This window comes from Neoarius graeffei, chromosome 2, assembly GCF_027579695.1.
Source record: "Neoarius graeffei isolate fNeoGra1 chromosome 2, fNeoGra1.pri, whole genome shotgun sequence".
Lineage (NCBI taxonomy): Eukaryota > Metazoa > Chordata > Actinopteri > Siluriformes > Ariidae > Neoarius > Neoarius graeffei.
The window spans coordinates 4,612,162-4,632,628 of NC_083570.1; the positions used below are offsets into that span (position 1 = coordinate 4,612,162).

The following is a 20,467-nucleotide window of genomic DNA, read 5'->3' on the forward strand; positions in this document are numbered from 1 at the left end:
TCATCTTTACATGTTTTAAACATTACTTAACTTTTACAGTCTCTGCATGTTTTAAACTTTACTTAACTTTTATTCCATTTTATTATCCTGTTTTTTTTACTGAACTTTTACTTCATTTTATTACTTTATTTCTACTATTGTTTAATTCTTATATTATTTTTATTTTTCTCTCTTCTTCACCCTTTATTTTATGTAATTTTATTTTCTATTGTTTACTGTTTTGCCTTTACTTCTGTAAAGCACACTGAACTGCCACTGTGTATGAAATGCGCTATATAAATAAACTTGCCTTGCCTTACAAAGTTTGAACACTGTAAAATATAAATAAAAACAGAATGTGATGATTTGCAAATCTTGGAAACTTTATAGTTCACTGAAAATAGTACAAAGATGACAACATCAAATGTTGAAACTGTGAAATTTTATTGTTTTTTGAAAAATATACACTTATTTTGAATTCAATGCCAGCAACATATTTCAAGAAAGTTCAAGAAAGAACAGGAGCATGTTTACCACTGTGTTACATCACCTCTACTTTGAACAACACTCTGTAAATGTTTGGGAACTGAGGAGACCAAGTGCTGTAGTTTTGGAAGTGAAATGTTGTCCCGTTCTTCCCTGATATACAATTTCATTTGCTCAACAGTTTGGGGTCTCCTTTTGTCATGTTTTTCATTTCATAATGTGCCAGATGTTTTCAGTAGGAGACAGGTCTGGACTGCAGCAGGCCAGTTTAGCACCGACTCCTTTACTCTGAAGCCATGCAGTTGTAATATGTGCAGATTGCGGTTTATCTTGCTGAAAGAAGGAAGATCTTCCCTGAAAGAGATGTCATCTTGATGGCAGCATGTTGCTCTGAGACGTGTTTATCTCATTCAGCATTAGTGATGCCTTCCCAGATGTACAAGCGCCCCATGCCATGTGCACTAATGCCCCCTCATACCGTCACAGATGCTGGCTTTTAAACTGTGCACTGATAACAAGCCGGATGGTCCCTCTCCTCTTTAGCCTGTAGGACATGGTGTCCATGATTTCCAAAAAGAATTTCCAATTTCTCTTTGTCAGACGAGAGGACAGTTTTCCACTTTGCCTCAGTCCAATAAAGTAAAAGAGCTCAGACCTAGGGCGTAATTTTGGGTCGGGACGCTAGGGATGTGTCCCTACCAATATTCAGCCGCTACTGTGTAATCACGATCAATAAAACCGATGTCCTAACCTGAGCAATAATTATATGGCACACAAAGGGTTAAATGTATGACACTGCTAATAATCCCTCCTCTAACATAGATATCATTCTCTGATTAGCTACCTGTTTCTCGCTAACTTACATCATTGGCTATCCCAGCTGTCACTCCATCTGCTGTAAAAGCAGCACACTTCCCACAGCAGCCTTGACTACCTGCCCATCAACCCCCCGTATCTCACACGTACACACCTGACCTACCCCACGCACCCCCCACTCTCCGTCAGCCTACAAATTGAGCTGGACTTTGATGTCAATGCATACTTGCCCTACGACTTGCATGCTGACTTGAGTATCATGGATGACGGCCCCCCTCCCAAGAAACGAGACATTCGTTCATTCTTCTTCAAAGTCAAGAATGTAAGTGCAGGGTTTCCGTCGAGCTTTAAAAACTCAACAAAATCCTTTTGATGTATGGAAACCCTTCATAAAAGTATTGCTGCGGCTCCTTAGGCAGGTTTAGCAACGTGACAGGACGCATCAGAGCTAGGCTACTGCATAGCTGCAGAGAAAAGGAATGCTGGAGCAATGTAACTTGGTGTTAGATAATATCCTCGATGAATGAATGTTAAATTTATAGACCTAATGGTTTTACAGAATGTAAGTAGTCAGATGTAGGCTACTGCATGGCCATGTAGATGTGCGACTTGCATTTCAGAATCAACAGCGTGACAGCCGCTGAGTCTGCTGCTGAGTCTGCTGTGTTCACCGTTTTACAGAGACCTCTTTCTACTACTACTAGGCTAGGCTAGATACAACAAATCCATAGTCCTTTACTGCCACCTACAGGCGAATATTGGTAACTGCAGCATGAACATAAAAGAAGTCACAAGAACATCTGCAGTGAAAATCATAACACACGTTACGAACACAGAAACAGGCAACAAAAAGACATAATATGGAAAATGGAGCGGCAACAAAAAGACAAATAAATGGGGGGTATACTACAAATGCAATACTAATGTAATCATAATCATGCTATAATAGGCAATCACTAAATTATATATCCAAATATCATTTTAACTAAATTTGAGCTTAAGTACAGAATAGAAAATGCCACCAGTAGCACCTATTTATGAGTGTCTCAATAAGGCAGTCAGTGAATTTTGAGACACCCCCCCCCCTCCAATGTCAAACAATACAGATATTGAATAAAAAAAGCAATATTTAATCTCATCTCATTATCTCTAGCCGCTTTATCCTTCTACAGGGTCGCAGGCAAGCTGGAGCCTATCCCAGCTGACTACGGGTGAAAGGTGGGGTACACCCTGGACAAGTTGCCAGGTCATCACAGGGCTGATACATAGACAACCATTCACACCTACGGTCAACTTAGAGTCACCAGTTAACCTAACCTGCATGTCTTTGGACTGTGGGGGAAACCGGAGCACCCGGAGGAAACCCATACAGGCACAACATGCAAACTCCACACAGAAAGGCCCTCGCCGGCCCCGGGGCTCGAACCCAGGACCTTCTTGCTGTGAGGCGACAGCACTAACCACTACACCACCATGCTGCCCACAAAATGACTGCTTAAACACAAATTAGGAATTGTGTGGTGTAAAAGTAATAAATCATCAGATTCTAGCAATGTTGGGTTAGGTGTCTTGCTCAAGAGCACTTCAGCCATGGATGGAGATGTAGGGAGAGATTTGAACCTGCAGCCCTGGGATCTAAAGACCAACTTCCTAACCATTAGGCCACAGCTGCCCACGTTAACCTATAAGATCTGCGTGACATGAAATTATGATTGCTAATGGAAAAAAAACACCTTTCGGAAGCTCTGCCTTGGATCACTTTTGTGTCCCTACCAATGTCAAAATCAAAGTTACTCCCTTGGCTCAGACCCAGAGAAGGTGGCAGTGTTTGTAGATGCAGTGATGAACTGTTTTCACAGACGATGGTTTTCAGAAGTGTTCCTGAGCCACAACATGGAACTTCATGTTGTATGAAAACTGAAACTTGCAAAGTCGATAATTCGAGCTTTAAGAGGTGCTGCTCAGAATTGTTACCAAATTATAAAAGAATCATTATTATAGCTGTAATGCCGTAGTGAGTGTTTATACAAGTTAAATTGTGATACGTTTAACTCAATTTCATTTCCTGACATCAGTCTTGAAGAAAACTTGTGCTTTTTCAGTTCTATACAACAATAACCCTAGACTGAGTTTAAACCCAGTGTTTTAATAATTTAATGTTAAAATTTTGCCACAGTTAATGATCAGTGAAAAAAATATGCATCTGTTACTAATCATTAAACACCACGGACTTGTTAATTTGGATCACAAAACCTGACGACTGATTTAATTCCAATCCAGAACCCAGCGTATAGAGGCTGAGTGAATGTGGTGAAATGTTTGTGGAAGGGCCTCATCGTGTCCGAGACGCTGTAGAAGGACAGAGTTCCTGTACTGTGATCCACATACACTCCTATTCTGGAGGTTGATGGCACTTTGAGCTCAGTTTTAATGTTGTTGTGATAGAATGAGAGAGAAGAAGAAGAACAATACAGACTCCAGGACTGACTGTTGCGTCCAAACACACACTCATCACCCTGTCCTTTCCTGCTGATGTCTTTATATGAGACTGATATGAACACACCACCATCACCGCTCCACTCCACCTCCCAGTAACAGCGTCCACACACACTCTCCTTACACAACACCTGACTGTAGCAGTCAAATCTCTCTGGATGATAAGCGTACATCCCCTTTCTCTCACTGTATTTCACCACTCTGTAATTCTGAAACAGTCTGAGGTTACGATATGCCGTGTTTGGATCCAGAGTCAGGTAGCAGAAATCTAAATTAAAAAGAGAAAAACAAACTGAGCAATTGTGCGAACGTGTAGCACTTAATTCATAGAATATGTTGATGTGAAGAGTGAGACAGCTGTGGATTTTTAAGGTCAAAACATCAGTCACTGACGGAGAAATGACTCATATTTTATGCTATGTGTCTTCCACTGTGTGTGTGTGCGTACACTTCAGAAAATCTTCTCTGCTTTCTGGCTGTGGTGGTGAAATCATCGGCTGAACTGCCGCAGCTGTGGAGAGAAACGGAAACAAAGACAAAAGCATCATCAGGTTGTCTAAAAGTTGGAAAAAGTTTAAGGTGATCCAGTTTGTTAAAACATTTTCAAGCAGTATTTTAGTGAAAGTATTTTGGTCAGGGGAGCAAACTGGCTACGAAAATGAATCAGGAATAAATAAACCTCTGAGCTAGTCCTCATGCTAATGTAATATAGATCAAGTAATCAAGCTTATTTATTGACGGGGCATAAAGGCATATGGCTGTTGCTGAGCAAGTAAAGAAAAAAAACAAAATATTTTGTTTCTCCAGCAGGAACAGCTCCACGTACCATGTGGACGGATTTGGTTGAATTCCTCCTTACAGAATTCCATGACTCGATTTTTCAGCTCTGAGAGAGAATCCCTCGCTCCAAAAAATGTGAGATCTTGATTGACGGTGATGTTGGATGTGGGGAAATTTGGTGTTTCCACTGGGCAAGACCAACGTCCAGAAGCTAAAGTCTAGAAAATGCAATTTAAATTTAAAGATAAACAGCATGCATAAACAAAGTACTCATATCTCATCTCATTATCTCTAGCCGCTTTATCCTGTTCTACAGGGTCGCAGGCGAGCTGGAGCCTATCCCAGCTGACTATGGGCGAAAGGTGGGGTACACCCTGTTCAAGTCGCCAGGTCATCACAGGGCTGACACATAGACACAGACAACCATTCACACTCACATTCACACCTACGCTCAATTTAGAGTCACCAGTTAACCTAACCTGCATGTCTTTGGACTGTAGGGGAAACCGGAGCACCCGGAGGAAACCCACACGGACAGAACATGCAAACTCCACACAGAAAGGCCCTCGCCGGCCACGGGGCTCGAACCCGGACCTTCTTGCTGTGAGGCGACAGCGCTAACCACTACACCACCGTGCCGCCCAAGTACTCATATAATTACAGTTATTGTACACTGAGTGGCCACTTGAATAGGAGCACCTCTACCCCAGTTTATTCATTATCAAATCAGCCAAACATGTGGCAGCTTCACAATGCAGATAAGGTCAAAAGCTTCAGTTCATTTTAACATCAAACATCAGACTATGGAGGAAAATGGCTGGTTTGAGTAGCCTGGCAAGCCAGACTAAATGTGAATATTTAGTCTGGCCTCGATCCGTAGACATTTCCGACGGGTGTAGGAGGAACAAACCGCTGTCTTTCAAACTGTCTCTGTGCGTATAGGCCAACGCTCTGACCAATCAGCGCAACAATGACTGTGACGTAGTCAGAGCGACAGAAAGCAGTGGGGGAGGCCTTGAAATAAATAATTTTTCAAAATGCGTATTAATTAATAAACAGGTTCTAGATATTAAGAAGTTTGGAGATAATGACCACAAGTTTGGAGTCTGTACCACATACTTATTTTTTTCAAGTGTTTTTCAAGGGCTTGCTTAAACTGTTTTTGAGAGTTTTTATTTAGTGGTGTTTGGTGAAATAATTTCCCTTAAATTTAAAATAACGGGAAAATAAGAAACAATCAAAAAGTAATGTTTCAAAGCTGTTTATTAATTCTTCATACTGCACAAACTAGCCCCATCCTTTTGGCTACGAGCAGAGCCAGCTGGTAGATCAGACTTTTGCCATAGCCAGTCGGCAAAACAGCGAAAACGTCCTTCTTGAAAAGGAATGAGCGGAGAGCCTCTTCCTGCTCATGTTTCAACGAAAACTCCAAGTCTAATTCTTCTAAAACTGATTCCAAAGCGGAGTCAAACGAGTGCTGTTCAATAGCCATCTTTCCTGCTGTGCTTTCTCCAGCATCATGCAGCTTTGTCGTCACTCCTGCAAAAGCCCGCCCAACGAATTCAAACAAAAACCTTGTGTTGTGATTGGCGGGCACAATTTGATGCCCGGGGTGTTTTTGTTTATATGGTGCGAGGCTAGACCCATTCGCTAGGCAAAAATATTTTTGGCCGCTAGGCGGGTGGGTCTAGTTTACTAGGCTATGGTTTGAGCATTTTAGGAACCGCTGATCTGGGCCTTTCAAAGCACAAAAGTTTTTAGAGCTTACATAGAATGGTGTGAAAAACAAAAAACTTTCAGTTCTGTGGGTGGAATCAAGTTCTTCATGAGAAAGTTTAGAGGAGACTTGCCCGGCTGGGTTAAACTGACCCTAAGGTTATGGTAACAAATGACAAATACAAATCACTGTTTACAACCATGGTAAGCAGAAAAGTATCTGAGCACACACAGCATACTGAACTTTGAGTCCACAACAGCTGAAGACCACATCTGTTTCCACTGTCAGCCAAGAATAGGAATCTGAAGCTGCCGTGGGCACTGAAACAGGACTGTTGATGACTGGAAAAATATTGCCTTATAAGTCTCAATTTCTGCTCTAATTTACAGCTGTTTGTGTCAGAAAATGGCATTAAAAGCAAGAATCCATGGACCCCATCTGCTTTGGCTGCTGCTGCTGTTGGTCTAATGGTGTCTGAAATGTCTTTTTGGAACATGTTAGGTCTCTTAATACTATCAAGCACTGTTTGAGAACAGAATACAATCAAGCACCCTTTGAATATGCTTTGAGGGCGGCATGGTGGTGTAGTGGTTAGCACTGTTGCCTCACAGCAAGAAGGTTCTGGGTTCGAGCCCGGCGGTCGACGGGGGCCTTTCTGTGTGGGGTTTGCATGTTCTCCCCGTGTCTGCATAGGTTTCCCCCACAGTTCAAAGACATGCAGTTAGGTTAACATAGGATGGCCTTGGGCTGAAGTGCCCAAGAGTGGTGGCGCGTATGCATACAGTGGCTTTGCTCTCCTGTGATGAACTGAATTTCGTTGTACATTTGCACAGTAACAATAAAGGCATTCTATTCTATTGAATGGCCCAGCCTGTCTGAGGACGTTTGCTTACCACATCATTCCTTTATGACCACAATTTACCCATCTCATAGTGGCTATTTCCCATGGGTGTCGCCACCATTGAATGTGAAGGGGACATGTCCCCCTCACATTTCATAATTCTTCGTTTGGACCCCTCCACATTTAACATAAAATATTAGTTCACCCAGCGCCGTTTCTATTGCTTCGTGAAAGAATCCATTCCACTTGATCGATAAGAGAATACACATACCACTGAAAATCCACTCCGGGTTTTCCGGGCATTACCGACAACAACTCACCGTGCGGCGGCATGGTGGTGTAGTGGTTAGCGCTGTTGTCTCACAGCAAGAAGGTCCGGGTTCGAGCCCCGTGGCTGGCGAGGGCCTTTCTGTGTGGAGTTTGCATGTTCTCCCCGTGTCCGCGTGGGTTTCCTCCGGGTGCTCCGGTTTCCCCCACAGTCCAAAGACATGCAGGTTAGGTTAACTGGTGACTCTAAATTGACCGTAGGTGTGAATGTGAGTGTGAATGGTTGTCTGTGTCTATGTGTCAGCCCTGTGATGACCTGGCGACTTGTCCAGGGTGTACCCCGCCTTTCTCCCATAGTCAGCTGGGATAGGCTCCAGCTTGCCTGAGACCCTGTAGAAGGATAAAGCGGCTAGAGATAATGAGATGAGAACTCACTGCGCGCAAGTGAAGTGAATCTCAGCACGAGCAGAGAAATGTTGGTGCAGCTGCTGGAAAGTGGAGGAGGTGACATCAGCCCCATTGCCACCTCACAATGACTAGCTTTTGCTAAAACCTTATTCTTTTGTTATCTGCCCTCAAAATTAATCCTAGGCCACATTAAATTAATGTTCAACTAAACAGTGAAATAAGCTTAGCCTAATGGGGTATTCTTGGTTGATGATGAATTGTTTGCAGTATTTGCTCCTCCCCAGACACAATGGACATAAGGGACTTCTTTACAAAGAAGCGGAAAGTCAGTCAGAATTTCCCCACAGGACAGGTGTTTTTTTGTCCCAATGGAAATGTTAGTGCAGTTAGCTGGCTAGTCAATGTTAGGAGATGTATCAGCTAGCTTAATGTTAGCTATCATTTAATTCAAACCCAGTAGGCCGACCTTACTGTAATGCCAAGGATGAGGTCAAGTCTGCTCTGACAATATTTATTGATTCCCTGTTGTGATTTGAAATTGCATACAGTGAGTGACCAGTCACCAGAATATAATACTTCTTTAGGTTAATTTAGGCTACTAGCGTCAGCTACACCTATTATAGTGCTCAGAGCGCCACCTGCTGGTATTCATAATCTCAGCAAGAATGAAATAATCATATCAGAAAAGTTTATTGGGAGTTTAGTATATATTTATCAGCAAGTATAAAATGATTGCATCCAAAAAATTTATTGGGAGTTTAGTATTTTAGAGTTTCTGTATTTTCTGCATAAAACGGTGCTTGGTTCATAGTCCGACAAATTTGATTTTTAAAATTCACATGATGAGAAGACCATTGGGTTAAAACAATTGGTGATCACAACCACTAATGAAACAAGAATATGTCATTTCTTATTTCTTATTTCCTGCTGTTTTCTTGACTTTTTAAAGCTCACTTATTTCAGTTGTTGATAGAAAAAAACAATGCTTAATCCATCTCGATCTCTCTTGACATAGGAGATTGATCCTGAGAGTGAGTCAGAGGCAGGGTCAGCATGTCAGGACAGTGGAGAGAGTTCTATTGCCGAGGTGAGTAATGAAGGGTGCTGGGCAGTTAATGAAATGCGTCTCAATTTTATGGAGCCTCATTTTGGGCTCAACTCACTTTAAAAGTCTCATCTCATCTCATTATCTGTAGCCGCTTTATCCTGTTCTACAGGGTCGCAGGCAAGCTGGAGCCTATCCCAGCTGACTACGGGCGAAAGGTGGGGTACACCCTGGACAAGTCGCCAGGTCATCACAGGGCTGACACATAGACACAGACAACCATTCACACTCACATTCACACCTACGGTCAATTTAGAGTCACCAGTTAACCTAACCTGCATGTCTTTGGACTGTGGGGGAAACCGGAGCACCCGGAGGAAACCCACGCGGACACGGGGAGAACATGCAAACTCCGCACAGAAAGGCCCTCGCCGGCCACGGGACTCGAACCCGGACCTTCTTGCTGTGAGGCAACAGCGCTAACCACTACACCACCGTGCCGCCCCCCACTTTAATAGTACAAATCTAAAATGTATACTCAAATCAGTATTTATTTTGAGTGCATCCCAGTCAGTTATGTAAATTTCATGAAGGACATTACTGATTTAAAGGCATAATCTAGAGTAGGGGTCTCCAACAGGTAGCAAATAAATACATTTCAGTAAATAAGTAAATTAGATCTCATAACATAGTCACAAAAGGTATTAATCCTGTTAAAATTGCTATGAAATCAAATTCAAACATCCTGCCCTGTCTGATACAAAAAGATCAGAAAATATTTTTTCTCCTCACAAATTTAGATGACAGCTTCCATACTTTCAGTAAGCTAGAAAGGGTGCTTATCTCTGGAAAGGTGGAGGATGTTGTCAGTTGTTACCCAGAATTAAATTGGCATTCATTAGAGGTACAGCTGGCAATGTTTAAACTGGAGTATCCTTGCAACACAGTTACTGAAGTAGCAGAGACTCTCAGAGCTACGTGTCCAGAGGTACGTGCTCTGTTCACACAAGTAGACGTCTCGGTCAGGCTACTTCTTGTTGTGCCATGTTCTTCGGCTGAAGCTGAAAGAAGCTTTAGTGCCTTAAGAAGGCTTAAGACATGGCTTCGCTCCTCCATGAAATGGCAACGTTTGAACAATGTACAGTGGCGTGCACAGATAGACACGAGGTGGTGCTCAAGCACCTGCCCCTCTGCCCTCTGTCCAAAAAAGTGCCCTTTTGAATTTTTTTTTTTTACAGTTTACTGAGGCCAATGTCGACATGATCTTTTAGAAAAGCCACGGCATTAAAAGCGTGTGTGAAAATAATGTCCCGATGTGTGCCCCCTCCGCACACACACCGGACCTCTGTCTGTCTTGCTCTGTCACGTGAACAAGCGTGCAGTGCATTCAATGTGAGGTTGCAGCAGCATAGCGTCCTGGAAGCCACGGCCTTGTCGTAGCGCAGACAACACATCGGGCAGTCAGTCAGCTCTTCCCCTGCCCCACCAGCCAGGTAACACATGAATCGAGTGAAAATGTATTGTTTGCCCTCTAAGCCCAAGCTGTAATTATTTTGTCGTGAAGTAGCCCGTCGCATACAGAAACAACTGCACATGGCAGCCTTTGCCAGCTTATTTGCTCCCTTTCCATATGGAGAAACAAACTGAACAACATTTTAAATGTAGCCTAAACCATTGAGGCAACCCCACTCTCCATCAATTCCGACCTGTTTTTATAACATGATTAAGAATATCACGTTATGCTAGTATGCACGCCGTTATGCAAATAAAGGAGAGCTCCGTCGAGCCCACTGAGTGTGTATATTTCGTTACAAATTTTAAGATGATCTCACGGAAATCTGTGAATAAACACAGTCTTGAGACTCAAGTCAGTGACGGGAAGATCAGACTTTCAGACTTTATCAGACTTTTTAAAGATGGAACTACAGAAAAATACCCAAAACTTAGATATGATTATGAGTAGACAGACATGCTTCTGAACACCACAAGTCTCATCTCATCTCATTATCTGTAGCCGCTTTATCCTGTTCTACAGGGTCGCAGGCAAGCTGGAGCCTATCCCAGCTGACTACGGGCGAAAGGCGGGGTACACCCTGGACAAGTCGCCAGGTCATCACAGGGCTGACACATAGACACAGACAACCATTCACACTCACACCTACGGTCAATTTAGAGTCACCAGTTAACCTAACCTGCATGTCTTTGGACTGTGGGGGAAACCGGAGCACCCAGAGGAAACCCATGCGGACACGGGGAGAACATGCAAACTCCGCACAGAAAGGCCCTTGCCAGCCCCGGGGCTCGAACCCAGGACCTTCTTGCTGTGAGGTGACAGCGCTAACCACTACACCACCGTGCCGCCCTAACACCACAAGTATTATATTTTTTGCTAGACCATTTTCAGATTTAGGAAAACAAAAATTTCTTTTTCTATTTTGTTCAACTAGAGATTCCTGGCAAAGTCAAAAAGCCTTGATGTAATAAATTAACATTAAGTGGTTGTTTTACACCTTTAAAAACTAAAACGGGTCAGTGGCGACCCGAACACAAGAGGAGGGTTAAATCTCAGACTTTTATAATAAGGTGTTCCACATGCGCAAAAAAGTGCCCTTTTTCCCCCCAGAGCACTTGCACTTGCCCCCCAAAATGTCTGTGCACGCCACTGACAATGAAGCTGTCTGCCACATTCACCAAGATAAACTTGATCAGGTGAACATGAGGGACATGTGCCAGTCTTTTGTCTCTCTAAATGACAGAAGGCGGCACATTTTTGGAAGCTTTGTGTAATCTGGGCAGGAAGAACTTGTTTTGTCTGGTCTTTGCCAGTTTTCTGAAAAGTAAGATGGGAAATCAGTGTATGGGGAAGGAATCGTAGAAAGGAAAGTGATGGAGAGAGATGGATGTTATTCCGGGTGGATTGTGAAGGAAAGGGGGATAAAAGTTATGAAGTGGTAGAAATTGTGGTGGCACCAATGTAAGGAGTTATATCTATAAATCTATTTGTTATACTGATCTGTAAATGCTACTGTAGTACCACCATTGCATGTAGGTTGACAAAACTGCACTTGTTCATTGTGTGAAGTTGTTTTTTATGTGTCACCGTTGCTTGACACAGTGTGATTTTGTGTTATGAAGTTTGCATGATGCCATGTCATGCCTGTTCATTGTGTGAAATTATGAATATTCTTATTGTTTTACATACAGTTGAGTGTCACTATTGCTTAGCCCAGTGGCATGTTGTGTTACATCTAAAACTAAATAAAAAAGGAAACACAAAATAAAAAGTAAAATGCACCCATAAAGTCATTGTTGGTGATAAATTGTGTCACATTCATCTCATTATCTTCGGCAGAGCGGTGGGTTTAAAAACAGGCTGATGAATATATGGACTAGTTGAATGAGGACTTATTGTTGAGTCTCTAAAATAGTCATTGAATTAAGTGACTTTTGTAGGTAAAATTAGGTGTTTAACAACCTGTTAAAAATACACCACAATGCAGGAAATGGCATCTAATTAATTAAAAATTTTCTGGGGGAGGACCCCCAGACACCCCACCAGTGTGTCCCCCCCACATTAAAAATGCCTCTGACATCCTTGCTACTTCCAGTAACATAAATATATCATGCTGCTTAGCACAAGTTATTTCAAACAGATTCTGTGAACATGACTATGAGTTCAGTGTGCGTCACTGGCTTCCCCAGTCACCAGATCTGAATCCAGTAGAACAGGATGTGTTGGAATGCGAGACCTGTTTCTAGCAGGAACCTTGTTGAGGACAGCATGACAAGGAAACAATCAAGACAAGGGATGTTTTCAAGTGCTTTGCTGTTTTTCAAGAGTCTATGTTTGAAGGCAGCGAATGGCTCGGCTGTTCTTGCAACCAAGGGAAGTTCATTCCACCACCTCGGTGCCACGACATAGAAAATTTTGATGCATATCCTTGTTGCACCTTGACATCTGGTAGGTCCAGTTGAGCACTGCTAAAGGTTTAAAAGGAATGTGGTGTGATCAGGGCCTGAAGGAATGTGAGTGCTAGCCCGTTTTTGGCTTTGTAGATGACCAGGTGCTGGCAAATTCTGCCTCTTCTGTCACAAGACGCTCCTGTCCATCCTCATGTGTCTTGAAATTTGTGACACAGCATGGCAATTGTTGGCTTCTTACCTGGAGTGATGGTGATATCACGTTGCATGGAATGGAGTCACATCTGCTCTACAAAGGCCCTGTTTACATCTGGCATTAACATGCTTCCTGGATAATTGGATCACGAGTGGACAGCCAAGAGGCATAGGCCTTCACACTTAGCAATATGAATGCAGTGTCAGTGATCACTTCGTACATTGTTTCCGCTGGAGGAAGGCTGTCAAACACATTTATTATATCAGTCTTCCACTGCATGTATTTTCAGGCAGAAAAGTCCCACGAATCATACACTATATTGCCAAAAGTATTCGCTCACCTGCCTTGACTCACATATGAGCTTAAGTGACATCCCATTCCTAATCCATAGGGTTCAATATGACGTCGGTCCACCCTTTGCAGCTAGAACAGCTTCAACTCTTCTGGGAAGGCTGTCCACAAGGTTTAGGAGTGTGTTTATGGGAATTTTTGACCATTCTTCCTGAAGCGCATTTGTGAGGTCACACACTGATGTTGGACGAGAAGGCCTGGCTCTCAGTCTCCGCTCTAATTCATCCCAAAGGTGTTCTATCGGGTTGAGGTCAGGACTCTGTGCAGGCCAGTCAAGTTGATCCACACCAGACTCTGTCATCCATGTCTTTATGGGCCTTGCTTTGTGCACTGGTGCACAGTCATGTTGGAAGAGGAAGGGGCCAGCTCCAAACTGTTCCCACAAAGTTGGGAGCATGGAATTGTCCAAAATGTCTTGGTATGCTGAAGCATTCAGAGTTCCTTTCACTGGAACTAAGGGGCCAAGCCCAGCTCCTGAAAAACAACCCCACACCATAATCCCCCCTCCACCAAGCTTTATGCTTGGCGAATTGCAGTCAGACAAGTACTGTTCTCCTGGCAACTGCCAAACCCAGACTCGTCCATCAGATTGCCAGATGGAGAAGCGCGATTCATCACTCCAGAGAACGTGTCTCCACTGCTCTAGAGTCCAGTGGCGGCGTGCTTTACACCACTGCATCCGACGCTTTGCATTGCACTTGGTGATGTATGGCTTGGATGCAGCTGCTCGACCATGGAAACCCATTCCATGAAGCTCTCTGTGCACTGTTCTTGAGCTAATCTGAAGGCCACATGAAGTTTGGAGGCCTGTAATGATTGACTCTGCAGAAAGTTGGCGACCTCTTCGCACTATGCGCATCAGCATCCGCTGACCCCGCGCCATCAGTTGACGTGGCCTACCACTTCGTGGCTGAGTTGCTGTCATTCCCAAACACTTCCATTTTCTTATAATACAGCTGACAGTTGACTGTGGAATATTTAGGAGCGAGGAAATTTCATGACTGGATTTGTTGCACAGGTGGCATCCTATCACAGTTCCACGCTGGAATTCATTGAGCTCCTGAGAGCGACCCATTCTTTCACAAATGTTTGTAAAAACAGTCTGCATGCCTAGGTGCTTGATTTTATACACCTGTGGCCATGGAAGTGATTGGAACACCTGATTCCGATAATTTGGATGGGTGAGCAAATACTTTTGGCAATATAGTGTATCTTATGTACCTGTATGGACTGGCCCAAGCATTTTTATCACATGGTCTGCTAACAAAACTTACAAATGAATGAGAGATGAGATGGCAAATGAGGCTATGGAAAGTAGCTGCTTTCTTCTGCTGTTACATAATCATGCTTATCCATTAGCCTGATGATGGATAATTCTACAGTTCAGTGCAATTTCAAAACAGTCTTGCAATGATTAACTATCTTCCAGTTACAGCAATGATGCAGTCGATCAACTGATCCTTCATTGCTCTCTGGGATGCCACGAGATGTATTTGTTGACATTACATCCCTGACCATCTCTGAAAGTGGTCTGAGTGATTGGTTGACAATGCATCTTTGAGATTCATTTGAGCCCATTCACACCTCAACTTACTGCTGTCCACTTGTGATCCGATCTCCCAGGACTCTGTTAATGCCAGGCGGGAATGGGGTCACAGACTCTCCACTGGTGTGACACAAGGATTCTCTTCTGTTCTCCTCATATACTCATGCTTTTGGTGAGGTAATATCCTCACCTGGGTTTTAAGACCACTGCTATGCTGATGACAAACATCTCATCCCCTCCTTGGACTCCTTGTAATTTAGATTTTACCTTTACAACATTAACAGGATCAGGCCATTTTTATCAAAAGTTGCCATTCAGGTACTTGTTCAGACCTTGTCATGTAGAGAACAAACTATTACGACTTGCTCCTGGCAGGTCTGACCATATCACGCTATTGTGATATGTCATATTGGAAAGGATCATAAGGCAATGCAAGTCTATTTGGAGATGAAAGACAACTATGACAATAAATCCGATGAATTATGACACAAAACTAATCTTCCTTAACTTCACATGTACAGAACTTCAGATGTAAACAATTTAAAGAGAAGCTAAACACCAGTCAACTCTCCTGATTGCAGGATAAAATCAGATCAAATTAGACCAAAGACAGACTTGTGACATTAACTGTTCCCTTAATGAGAGGTGTTTTAGAGAGTGTGTGAGGAACAGCTGGCTCTGTAGATCAGACAGTGAGTGTTACCTGGAGGAAATGGATGTGATCTTGTGTGTGTGAAAGCTGCTCCAGCTCAGTGACTCTCCTCTGAAGATCAGCAATCTCCTGCTCCAGTTGCTCCAGGAGTCGTTCAGCTCGACTCAGTTCAGCCTTCTCCTGATCTCTGATCAGCCCCGTCACCTCCGAGCGTTTATTCTCCAAGGAACTGATCAGCTCAGTAAAAATCATTTCATTGTCCTCCACTGCTGTCTGTGCACGTGACTGTTAGCAAACACACAAAATATGAAGGTCCATTTAAAGCCCATCCATCATTCCCTCTCTTACTGAGACTCGAAAGGATTTATTGTCCATGCTGTGTGTGTTTCTAGGAGCAGCTCTGTCTCTGCTCACTGCTCACCTTTATAGTGTTCACAGCCTGTTTCAGCTCCCGCAGCTTCTTCTGCTTCTCCTGGATTCTCTGCTGGGATTTCATCTGCTCCTCTTTTAACACACTCTAAGGACAAATCATTAATATTCCTGACATTACAAATTTTGAGCTTGGTAGGTGCTTATTTATGACAGTTAAAGGTGCATTAGGTAAGATTTGTCTTTTTTGATTTTCTAAGATTCTTTTATGATTCCTGCCCATGTTCACACAGCTCCACCCCCAAGTTCTATGGTGGCCCATGGTGTTTGTAAAATGACTGAAAGAAAGCATGTCCAAACACAGACAAGCATTTTGGACCAGAACACAGTTTTTCAGACATGTTTCTCAGCAGATGAATACATTTTTGCTAAAACTGCAACTTAATCCATTGCTTTCTTTTTAAAAGTTATTTCTATATATCTTCAGGGTTATTTTCCAAGTAGAAGGAATAAAAATTTATAAACTATAACACCTTTAAAGGTCATTTGTGTGTAACAGTTTTGCAAATTGAATATAGCCAAACCTACAGTATCACACTTCTCAGCCTCCCTGGTAAATGCCAGGGTGCTGAAGAGGCACCGCTATTGGTTAGTGTGTCTGGCTCTCGATTGGGAGCTCGGGAGCTCTACTCACGGTTGGGTCATGCCAAAGACCATCATAAAAATGGCACCTACTGCCATCTGGCAAGGCATGCTGCAATACAGATGCATAGTCTTGTGGCTAACAGAGGACCCCCCAACTGAAAACCTAGCTGTATAATAGGCAAGAAGCTGAGGGCTATAGGAGTGGAGATCGGTGCCACCCAATGCACCTTAAGGGCCTGGTTAGTAATGGGACAGGAGACTGCCTGGGAAGACCAGGTCCTGGCATGGGAAGAACTTTGACTTTTTTGACTGGAGAGGAGGTTAAAACCGATAGTTGAGCCTCAGATCCAGGAACAGTACAGGGTCCGTCCAGGCTGAAGTACCGGTACAGTGTACCAGCTTTTTATTCTCGCTCAGATGATTGAGCGGGGCGGCACGGTGGTGTAGTGGTTAGCGCTGTCGCCTCACAGCAAGAAGGTCCGGGTTTGAGCCCCGGGGCCAGCAAGGGCCTTTCTGTGTGGAGTTTGCATGTTCTCTCCGTGTCCGCGTGGGTTTCCTCCGGGTGCTCCGGTTTCCCCCACAGTCCAAAGACATGCAAGTTAGGTTAACTGGTGACTCTAAATTGACCGTAGGTGTGAATGGTTGTCTGTGTCTATGTGTCAGCCCTGTGATGACCTGGCGACTTGTCCAGGGTGTACCCCGCCTTTTGCCCGTAGTCAGCTGGGATAGGCTCCAGCTTGCCTGTGACCCTGTAGAACAGGATAAAGTGGCTAGAGATGATGAGATGAGATGATTGACGGGGTCTGGGAGTTTGTCAATCCAGTCTACATGTGTTTTGTAAACTTGGAGAAGGCTTATGACCGGGTTCCCTAAGGGATTCTGTGGGAGGTGCTTTGGAAGTATGGCATGCCAGGGTTGGTTCTGTGTGCCATTAGGTCCTTGTCCACTCAGAGTGAGAGCTGTGTTCATATGATCAGCAGACCTGTTCAGTGCGACTGTTGGACTTCACCAAGGCTGCGCCTTGTCTCCACACCTGTTCATGATTTTCACAGACAGGATTTCAAGGCAGGCGGCACGGTGGTGTAGTGGTTAGCGCTGTCGCCTCACAGCAAGAAGGTCCTGGGTTCGAGCCCTGGGGCCGGCGAGGGCCTTTCTGTGTGGAGTTTGCATGTTCTCCCCATGTCCGCGTGGGCTTCCTCCGGGTGCTCTGGTTTCCCCCACAGTCCAAAGACATGCAGGTTAGGTTAACTGGTGACTCTAAATTGAGCGTAGGTGTGAATGTGAGTGTGAATGGTTGTCTGTGTCTATGTGTCAGCCCTGTGATGACCTGGCGACTTGTCCAGGGTGTACCCCACCTTTCGCCCGTAGTCAGCTGGGATAGGCTCCAGCTTGCCTGCGACCCTGTAGAAGGATAAAGCGGCTAGAGATAATGAGATGAGATGAGGATTTCAAGGCAGAGCCATGGTGAGGAAGGCATCAGGCATGGTGATTGGGAGGTCACGTCTCTGCTTTATGCAGATGATTTCCTTCTGGCACCATCGCAGGAAGGCCTCCGGGACTCATGCGAATGGTTTGCAGCTGAATATGATATGGCTGGAGTGCAGGCCACCACCTCCAAATCTGAGGCCATGGTAATCGCTTGGAAAAGGATGGCATATTCCTTTCAGGTGAAGGGGGAGAGTTTATCACAAGTAGAGGAGTTCAAATATCTTGGGGTCAAGGGTCTTGTTCATGAGTGATGGGAAAAGGGACTGTGAGATCAATCATAGGTTGGGTGCAGCTTCTGCAGTGATGCAGTCACTGTACTGTACCTTGGTGGTGAAGAGAGAGCTGAGCCACAAGACAAATCTCTTGATTTATCAGTCAGTCTACTTTCCTACCCGCATCTATAGTTATGAACTTTTGGTAATGTCCGAAAGAATAAGATCACAAATACAAGCAGATGAAATGAGTTTTCTCTGCAGGTTGGCTGGGCTTACTTTCCAAGATCAGCTGGGAAGTTTGGAAATCTGGGAGGGGCTCAGAGTAGACTAACTGCTCCTCCACATTGAGAGAAGCCAGTGGAGGTGGTTTGGGCACCTGGTAAGGCTGCCCCCTGGGCACCTCACTTTCGAGGTGTACCAGCCATAGCCAGCTGGGGAGAGGGTTGACCCAGGACTCACTGGAGAGATAATATCTCCAAGCTGGCCTGGGAGCAACTGGGTATCCCCTAAGAGCAACATATGCTGTTCACAAACTGGTCTGACCAGACAGCTAACACTGATTTATGACCCATTTTAACACTCTTAACCGTACTACAAATTTTTGAAAACATTTACAGTACAATATCATTCTGACTGATACATTGGTATTTATAAATATTAATAAATAAAATGAGTATGATTTTAATTCAAATGTATTTACAGTATTTTTTTTTAGTTCTCACCTCTTTCCCAGCTCTTTGTGCTGCGGCTGTGACGGTGTCGTGACCTTTGTGATTATCCATCGTACACAAATAACAGATGAAGGTTTGATCAGTACGGCAGTAGATCTCCATCAGTTTTTGATGTTCAGTGCAGATCTTCTCTTGGAGTTTTGCTGAGGCTTCGGTTAATGTGTGTTTCTTAAAAGTAGGAGACAGATAGTGAGGTTTCAGATGAGTTTCACAAAATGAAGCCACACACATCAGACAGGACTTGACGGCTTTGTGTTTTCTCCCGGTGCAGAAATCACACTCCACATCTCCAGGTCCAGCGTAACAGTGAGCAGGAGAAGCAGCTTGGACTTCAGTCTTCTTCAGTTTCTCCACTATTTCATCCAGCATGTTGTTTCTGCGTAGAACAGGCCTTGTCGTGAAAGTGTCTCTGCACTGAGGACAGCTGTAGACGCCCTTCTGATCCTCCTGATCCCAGCAGCCATTAATACACACCTTACAGAAACTGTGACCACAGGGGATAGTCACCGGACCCTTCAGGAGATCCAGACACACTGGACACATGAACTGGTTCTGATCTACTGAGATATTGGCCTTGGCCATTTTCATTTGATGCTGAGTGAGAGAGAGAGAGAGAAGTATGCCGAAGCCAGTTTAATTTTCTCGGAATGAATGTGCAGTTTCTGTGTTTATGGTGTGATAGAGTGGGTGGAGCTATGAAGGTGTATAACTATCCTCCTTGAGTATATGTAATATTACGTGTTATGGTATCAGCTTCTTCAAGTTGTGTTTCAATAACAATAAAAATAAAAAATACATAAGTTGGGGTATATTTAAACATACACTAAACTTTTTCTTTTAATAAAAATATTTGAATGTAGAGCCTTTCCAGTCGTGTCATGGCTCTGACTATTACTGCTTTATTAATGGACACTTCCTCATTCACTCCATTCCACCTTTCACTCACTTCTGTACCAGTTTTGGCTGGATGAGTGTGTTCATACGACACGTCAAGTAGCTACCGCTTCATATAATTTACACTTTCACATAAAGGAACCTCTGAAACTGAACCATAAGTTAGCGCAGTACTGTAACCAATAGCTAATCATCTATAGCTCTGGTTAAATTCACTTTGGTCATTCAGATGGTTGGAATTTTTATTCTTCTCAGTCCAGTCTGGTAGATTTGGGGTCTGGTTGTCATTGTAAAATTCAGGACTCTGTAACAGAGGTTCAGGCCAAACTCACATCTAATCTAGCTTTCATCACCCTATTTTTTCTTCCCATACAAACTTTGTCAATTTCTATTTTATGAATTCTACACGATCAAGTCAAAAACATTTTAGAGTTACAAATGTTCGTGTAACAAAATTAAAAGTTACAGGAAATAAAAATGCTCGTAATATATCTGAGCACCATATTACCACTTATAAGAGAGCGCTTTTCAGATTAAAAAAGAAGACATAATGAAGGCTGCTGGGTTTTGGTGCAAAATGAAGAAGCGAGTGTGACAGTCAAAGCGTCCAGAAGAACTGCGGCT

At 43.6% G+C, this 20,467-nt stretch overlaps 1 protein-coding gene across 1 annotated transcript; it reads right to left on the reverse strand.

Moving 5' to 3' along the window:
- Positions 1–402: 402 nt before the first annotated feature.
- Positions 403–19,601, reverse strand: LOC132877914 (tripartite motif-containing protein 16-like). The gene is made up of 6 exons (XM_060913627.1): positions 18,941–19,601; positions 15,923–16,018; positions 15,553–15,786; positions 4,604–4,775; positions 4,226–4,288; positions 403–4,045 (listed from the first exon to the last, which is right to left on the reverse strand). Exons 1-6 carry the CDS (start codon positions 19,535–19,537, stop codon positions 3,516–3,518), a joined length of 1,692 nt encoding a protein of 563 aa, XP_060769610.1. The 5' UTR covers positions 19,538–19,601; the 3' UTR covers positions 403–3,515.
- Positions 19,602–20,467: the final 866 nt, after the last annotated feature.